This window comes from Nanorana parkeri, unplaced genomic scaffold (assembly GCF_000935625.1).
Source record: "Nanorana parkeri isolate BGI_ZX_2015 unplaced genomic scaffold, ASM93562v1 scaffold98, whole genome shotgun sequence".
Classification (NCBI taxonomy): domain Eukaryota; kingdom Metazoa; phylum Chordata; class Amphibia; order Anura; family Dicroglossidae; genus Nanorana; species Nanorana parkeri.
Window position 1 is genome coordinate 304,565 of NW_017306366.1, and position 8,447 is coordinate 313,011.

Here is an 8,447-nt window from a genome sequence, read left to right on the forward strand (position 1 = left end):
TCCTGAAACCAACATCTACAATCACTTTTCCATACTATGGCACTGATTTATGAAGGTAACGCAGAGGCATTGCCTGTGGCAGTCACAATCCATGTTTTATTTTCACAGTGCAGGTTAGAGATTGTAAGCTAAAAATCTCAATTAATATGGTCAATAGCCATGTTGTATGTATGCTCTAGTTTTCATTAATCAGCCCTTCTGTCTATCTACAAACATCTAAATATCAGCAATAATCCACCAGACTTGCTGAAATGTTGACACGCAGGTATTCAGGCAATACTCAGCAATTTATAGCCATAAATAACCATAGCATTGTTTTGGGCAATGTACTGCACCCTAGTGGTAGGTTCAATATAATTATGACAGGCGCAAGCTAGCAGAAATAGAATTGAAAAAGAAAAATTGTATCTGTGTTGATTCCTTTATCTAATAGAACAGGCGTGACAAAATAGGCAGATTTCAAAATTCAACATCTATTACTTTTGGAATATATAAACAGCAAGCTAAAATGTCCTAGGGGACCGTTTGGGCAAGACAGCTGCTTCTTGACCTTGTATGTTCGCAGCGAATGTTGATTGACAGATCTGATAAAGTAATTGTAAGTAAGCGCGATCGCTATTCACACAGAGAGAGAATTAGATTTTATGTGTGCGCTTATTAAGGAAGACATCAGATCATTGAGCTAAAATACAGATATTAAGATAGTTTGGTGATCTATATCTATGATCTATAAAACATGAAAAATGAGCATGGAAGGAACAGCGACTGATATAGTTATACAACACAAGACACCCGAACGTGAAGACTGATGTCCCACTTTTTTCAGAAATGAATGTGACTGACAAAGCAATTATAAAAATGTTCTGTCACCGGTAAAACTGTTACCTCACCGGTAAATGATTTCAAAGATTCTATTAGATTCTAAGACTTTTTCATATGAGTCAATTCTAATTCAACTGTTAAAAAAAATCTATATTTATAAATGTGCAAATAGAAATTCTAAGGGGTCTATTTATAAATGTTTTCACACAAGATTCGCACCAATTTAACCCAAGATTCACACAATTTCCAGTTGAATCCTATCAGAAAAGGTGTGAATCTTGGCTGACAACATTTATAAATAGACCCCTAAGTGTGTCATAATAAAGGATCTGAATACTGACCAAGCAAGGGACATAAAAATGTAGCCGAAGGCAATTTTCCTGAGCAAATACAAGCTAAATCTGTGGTTAGCTTACATAGACTAAGAAAGGTACATTACATTGCATAAATTTACCTAAATATTGTATATGTTTTCTTAAATATTATACAATTTTTTAATATATTATACATTTTTTTTAAATATAATACAATCTTTTTCAAATATTATATAATTAAAATATACAAACTTTTTAGTGTGTGTGTATATATATATATATATAAAGAAGTGCCTGTATCTAAGGGATATTGTTTCTGCAGTGTATTATTGAATGTATCACCATCCTGAGGTGGGCCAAATTGTTTCCCCTTGATGTGGCCGCATTTATTACATGTGAAACTTATTTTTGTACTAAATGTTTCTGAACAATATATTATTTCTTTTTAATGACTGGAACACGTGCTGCTATCCCCTTTATCCCCTCTAACACTGTAGTTTTTACTGCTTGGGAACTAATGTAAGAAATACCATGTCTGTCAGCAGGCTTATTTGAGAGCGATATCAATTGCCAGGTTTGCTATTTCCCTACCACACTCAGTTAGCCTCCGGCTATCATTCTACACTAACCCAGACATTTACCTTGCTGTACACCCAGTTTGTCATCATTGCATAAGTTCAGCTGGCCATACAAGTCAAGATGTTTCTGCATGAGAAAAGTCGCTTGATTCCCCAATCCAAGCTAAAGAGCAGAGATAGAGGAACTTCCTCCAGTCGGCTATTGTATTCTTAAAGCTGTCATCTGCGGCTGCCTGAATATCCAAACAGTGACTGCTTCTGATTGGCTGGTTAGCTGATCTGCTGCAATCACTGTTCAATCAAATGCTTCAACAAAAGCCACCTGTGGATCGAATATTGGCCAATTCAACAGCAAACACGTGAATGATGATCGGTGTATAGCCAGCTTTAGTGTCCTACGCATTGCAGATGGAGGACTGATTGAATATCTCTAGAAACATGCTGCTACACCCATACCTTTCATACCTGCTTTACACGTGTGGAGTCTGTTGTTAGAGGAGATGTGGCTTATATTGAAACATTGTTCTGCCCTAATGTCCCTGCTGATCCCTATTTGTTCATACAGTACAAGGGAGGAGTGACCACATCGAATACAGTGAGGACTCTCATATATCTGATGTGAATGGGGACAGTGACAGCTGCCTTGTGCGTTCTCTTACAGTTATGGAGAATGCTGACCAATCCAGTTTCTTTGCTGGTTTAGAAAAGTGAAGAAAGGAAATGGTGGGTAAAACTGAGCAGTTGCCCTTATCAGCCAATCAGAATTTCCATAAAATGTCAGATGAAACCTGATTGGTTGCTACTTACAACAATTCCACTTTGTTCTCATTTATAAGTTGTTGTTTTTTATTAGTTGTCTGTGTCTCTTTCTGTGTATTTGACATGTATACATGTGTATAGATGTTTTTGTGTATCTATCTGTGTATTTGACATGTTTGTGTATCTCTTTCTGTGTATATGACATGTATACATGTGTATAGATGTCTTTGTGTATATGTGTATCAGTGTATCTAGTCCAGTGACAGCTATCTGCTATGTAATGACACATTAAAGGGGAATAATGACCAGAGACGACTCCTGTCTTCTATATTTGAAAGCCCCATTGTAGTTGTGAGGTTCCAGTGACAGTTGATCTCCAGTGTATTCATACAGTAGTGGTTCCTAAAGCAGCCCGGTCTTCTGTATCTGAGTGTATTGTTCAATGACAGCTGGTTACCAGAGTCACATCATACAGTACTATACCCCAGCCAACCCCTGTGTTCTGTGTGTGAATGCCCCTCTGTAGGGTGTACTCTACAATAACGGCTTCCAGTGTCTCCTCATACAGTACTATACCCCAGCCAACCCCTGTGTTCTGTATGTGAATGTCCCTCTGTAGGGTGTACTCTACAATAACAGCTTCCAGTGTCACATCATACAGTACTATACCCCAGCCAACCCCTGTGTTCTGTATGTGAATGCCCCTCTGTAGGGTGTACTCTACAATAACGGCTTCCAGTGTCTCATCATACGGTACTATACCCCAGCCAACCCCTGTGTTCTGTATGTGAATGTCCCTCTGTAGGGTTTACTCTACAATAATGGCTTCCATTGTCTCATCATACAGTACTATACCCCGGCCTACCTCTGTGTTCTGTATGTGAATGTCCCTCTGTAGGGTGTACTCTACAATAACGGCTTCCAGTGTCTCATCATACGGTACTATACCCCGGCCAAGCCCTGTGTTCTGTATGTGAATGTCCCTCTGTAGGGTGTACTCTACAATAACGGCTTCCAGTGTCTCATCATACAGTACTATACCCCAGCTAACCCCTGTGTTCTGTATGTGAATGGCCCTCTGTAGGGTGTACTCTACAATAATGGCTTCCAGTGCCTCATCATACAGTACTATACCCCATCCAACCCCTGTGTTCTGTATGTGAATGTCCCTCTGTAGGGTGTACTCTACAATAACGGCTTCCAGTGTCTCATCATACAGTACTATACCCCAGCCAACCCCTGTGTTCTGTATGTGAATGTCCCTCTGTAGGGTGTACTCTACAATAACGGCTTCCAGTGTCTCATCATACGGTACTATACCCCAGCCAACCCCTGTGTTCTGTATGTGAATGCCCCTCTGTAGGGTGTACTCTACAATAACGGCTTCCAGTGCCTCATCATACAGTACTATACCCCGGCCAACCTCTGTGTTCTGTATGTGAATGCCCCTCTGTAGGGTGTACTCTACAATAACGGCTTCCAGTGCCTCATCATACAGCAGTAAAGCTCAGGGAAATGTCCACTCGTCTCTATCTGGGTGATTGCGGTGACACTATCGGGATACAATGTCTCACTATACAGCTCTATAGCCTATAATAGCTCCAGGCTCTCTTATCTAGGTGCATGGGGCAGTGACAGTTTGTTGCAGCATCTTACATAATGTAGTGACAGTTGGATCTGATAGGGGTGATGTGCTAAATGGTGGGGACTGATCATAGAGCAAAGTGAACATTCACTGAGCTTAGTAAGAAATGGTTCACTTCAATCAACCAATCATGGTCTAGCAACAAAGCAATTTTCCTTGCACCTGATTGCTAAGTGGACACCCTCAACTCCTTTAGTAATTCAATCCCAGTGTCTTATGTGCTGCAATGACAGTTGATTTCAGTGTCTCACAAGATGCAGGACCAGTTAGTTGCAGCATCTCAAGCAATGCAATGGCAGATGGGTCCATGGTTTCAGATCCAGTGTCTCATGTACCATAGTGACAGTTGGATCCAATGTCTCGCATGGTGCAGTAAAGGTTGGATCTAATGTCTCATCTGGTCCAGTGATAGTTGGATCCAGTGTCTCACATGGTGCAGTGACATTTGGAACCAGCGTCTCACATGATGCAGTGACAGTTAGATCCAGTGTCTCACATAATGCAGTGACATTTGGATCCAGTGTCTCACATAATGCAGTGACATTTGGATCCAGTGTCTCACATAATGCAGTGACATTTGGATCCAGAGTCTCACATGATACAGTGACAGTTAGATCCAGTGCCTCATATGATGCAGTGACAGCTGGACCCAGGGTCCCACAGGGGGCAGTGACTGCTGGTTCCAGTGTCTCATGTGGTGCCTTAACAATTGGATCCAATGTCTTACGTGGTGCAGTAACAGTCAGATCCAGTGTCTCACATAGTGCAGTAACAGTCAGATCCAGTGTCTCACATGATCCAGTGACAGTTGGATCCAGTGTCCCATATGGTGCAGTGACTCCTGGTTCCAGTGTGTCTCATGGTGAAGTATCAGTTGGATCCAGTGACAATTGGATATGGGAGGCTGATTTACTAAAGGATTTGAGAATGTCCTCGCAATAAATTGTGTGAAATGTCACTTCTATTTTCCAATCATGAGAAAGCAAATTCCCGGTCTACTTCCTTCCTCTGCACGTGACTGGATAACGGAAGTGACTAGTCACATCATTTATTGTGTAGTAAATCAGCCTCTTTGTCTTGCGGTGCAGTGACAGTTGGATCCAGTGTCTTCTTGTACAGTGACAGATGGTGACAGTGTCTTATGTTGTACAGTGGCAGTTCCAGTGTCTTGGATGATGGATGCAGTGGCAGTGTCTCTGGCAGTATAGTGACAGGTGGTGGCAGTGTCTTTGGCAGTATAGTGACAGGTGGTGGCAGTGTCTCTGGAAGTGTAGTGACAGGTGGTGGCAGTGTCTCAGGCAGTGTAGTGACAGGTGGGGGCAGTGTATGAGGTGATGAGTGACAGTTTGATCCAGTGTCTTGGATGATGCAGGGACAGTGTCTTGGATGATGCAGGGACAGTGTCTTGGATGATGCAGGGAGATTGTCTTGGATGATGCAGGGAGACTGTCTTGGACGATACAGGGACAGTGTCTTGGATGATGCAGGGAGAGTGTCTTGGATGATGCAGGGACAGTGTCTTGGATGATACAGGGACAGTGCCTTGGATGATGCAGTTATATAGTGGCAGTATTTCACCAGTAGAGTGATAGATGGTGGCAGTGTATCAGATGAGGTAGTGACAGTTGAGTCCAGTGTCTTACCTGGTGCAGGGACAGTGTCTCTGGTGGTGCAGTGACATATAGTACAGTGACATATAAAGCAGTGACAGTTGCAGTGTCTCACCTCATATACCTTAGCGCTGTCCGGGCTCCTCCCGGGGCTGTGCTCCCTCCTGTCCTCGCTCTCTCTGGCCGGGGATGAAGCAGTAGATGGGGGTGCGGGGTTGCTGGCTCTCTCGGACTCCACATCTACCTCCTCCGCGGTGTCCGGTCCAGGGGAAGCGGAGCGGTAGCTGGAAGCATCGCTCAGCAGGTCGGGGGACGAATATCCGGCAGGTCGGGCCGCTCCGTACAGTTTGGCCAGGCTCTCGGCCGCCTTCACCACCGGCCTGAACGCTGAGATGTAGCGGAGCTTCCCGGCGGTGAGCGGCTCCCCTTGCCGGGCCTCGTCTCCGGATCTATCTTCCTCACGGGCCGGTTCCTCCGCTTCCCCGCCTCCCTCCGACTCATCCGCCTCAGCGGAGCACTTGGCGCCCGCCGGCTGTTGCTGCTGTTGTCCGAGCCCCGGGTAGGGCGGTACAGGCAGAGCTCCAGCCGCCGGCCAGAATACAGGGAAGGGCGGGTAGACCGTGTCCTTGGAGGTGGGGGCGGCCGGCCAGAAGAGCCCGGGCAGAGCCTTGTCGGGCAGCCCGTCGTCCTTCTTGGCGCACAGGCTGAAGGCCGGGAAGCCGTAGGGAGGAGGAGGGAAGAGCGGCGGACTCATTTTGTGCAGCACCCCGGAGAAGCTCTTGCTGGGGACGGGGATGAGCGGGAAGCTGCGGGCCGCCTGATCCTCCTCCCCCGCGGACACTCGCAGGGACTTAGCGGGGGGAGGAGGCGGCGGCGGGGCGAGCTCCAGGTGTTGCCGAGCCGATCCTCCGCTGGCCGGGGACGAGAAGGCTCTCTTGCGGGTCCCCCCGTTGAACATGGCCTTGACGTCCTCCCAGGAATGGGCCAGGTCGTCGGACGTGGAGTCGCTGAGCCGCAGGTGGCGCCTCCAGCTGTTGAAGTTGGCGGCGTCGGGCTGAGTGTACTTGGAGTCGGAGGTGCGGTGGGAGTGGAAGATGAACTTGTTGGGGGAGAAGTACAGGCCACAGTAGCCGCACTTGATGCACTTGGCCCGGGAGCTGTTGTAGCGGGCGGGGATGAAGCTCCCCCGGCACCCCCAGGCGCACTCATGGATCACATTAAAGGAGAAGTTCTCGGGCAGCTTGGGCGGCCGGTGCTCCCCTAGGAAAGACTTACACAGGCGTTCGGCCTCCCGCTTGGTGATCATACCGCAGCGGCGGGACGAGATGGGCATGGCCCCGGCACGCCTCAGGATCTCCAGCTGCACTGGGGTGCATTGCACGCATGTGATGCCCAGGGCCACCCGCCGGTTGTGGATCTCGTTGTAACTGTAGCTCTTCAGCAGCGTGTTGGAGATCTGAGCCAGGCACAGCCGCTCCTGCCCGTCTATGACCAGGGACACGATGGGCACCCCGTACAGGCACGTCTCCCCCACCTGGTTGGGTTTCAGGGACCCCGAGAAGCTCTGGCCGTCCTGCTTGTTGGTCGCTGGGGAGCTGGGTTCCCTCTGAGCGCCGATACCCTCCATTTTTTCTTCTCTGGAAGAAAGAACACACAGAGGGGCCACACTGAGATGTTATGGGATACAAAGGCACTGGAGAATTTCATTACATACATCATACAGTACTGTGGTCAGATACTGGACTCCTTCACCCCTATTCCATAGAACACACAGTACAATGATCAGATACTGGGCCCTTCACCCCCATTCCATAGAACACACACTGTACAATGGTCAGATACTGGGCTCCTTCACCCCCCATTCCATACAACACATACAGTACAATGATCAGATACTGGGCCCCTTCATCCCCATTCCATAGAACACACACTGTACAATGATCAGATACTGCTCCTTAACCCCCATTCCATACAACACACACAGTACAATAATCAGATACTGCTCCTTAACCCCCATTCCATACAACACACACAGTACAATAATCAGATACTGCTCCTTAACCCCCATTCCATACAACACACACAGTACAATAATCAGATACTGCTCCTTCACCCCCATTCCATACAACACAAACAGTACAATGATCAGATACTGGGCTCCTTCACCCCATTCCATAGAACACAAACAGTACAATGATCAGATACTGGGCTCCTTCACCCCATTCCATAGAACACAAACAGTACAATGATCAGATACTGGGCTCCTTCACCCCCATTCCATACAACACTGCAGTTCAATGATCAGATACTGGGTTCCTTCACCCCCATTCCATAGAACACACACAGTACAATGATCGGGAAAGTTATTATTTACTGCAACTGGGGCAAATATTTACCTTCTAGAAGAGATCACGCTGTACTCCTTCACCCCAATCCCATAGAACACACACAGTGCAATGATCAGATACTGGACTCCTTCACCCCAATACCATAGAACGCACACAGTGCAATGATCAGATACTGGACTCCTTCACCCCAATCCCATAAACACACAGTACAATTATCAGGATAGTGATTTGCTACACATTGGACAAATATGTATCTTCTAAAAGAGATCACACTGCACTGAGGTGCACAGACACTGGGCTCCTTCACCTAGTCCAATAGAACACACTGTGCAACCATCAGGATAGGTATTTACTACAACTGGGGCAAATAT

General features: G+C 46.5%; 1 protein-coding gene across 1 annotated transcript in view; it reads right to left on the reverse strand.

Annotated features, from left to right (window-relative positions):
* The window catches only part of SKOR1 (SKI family transcriptional corepressor 1), a 26,771-nt gene extending 19,413 nt beyond the window's left edge, over positions 1-7,358 (reverse strand). Inside the window, exon 1 of the mRNA XM_018552833.1 lies at positions 5,844-7,358. Within this exon, the coding sequence (XP_018408335.1) occupies positions 5,844-7,355 (1,512 nt within the window). The 5' untranslated portion in view covers positions 7,356-7,358. The remainder of the gene's footprint in view (positions 1-5,843) is intronic.
* Positions 7,359-8,447: the final 1,089 nt, after the last annotated feature.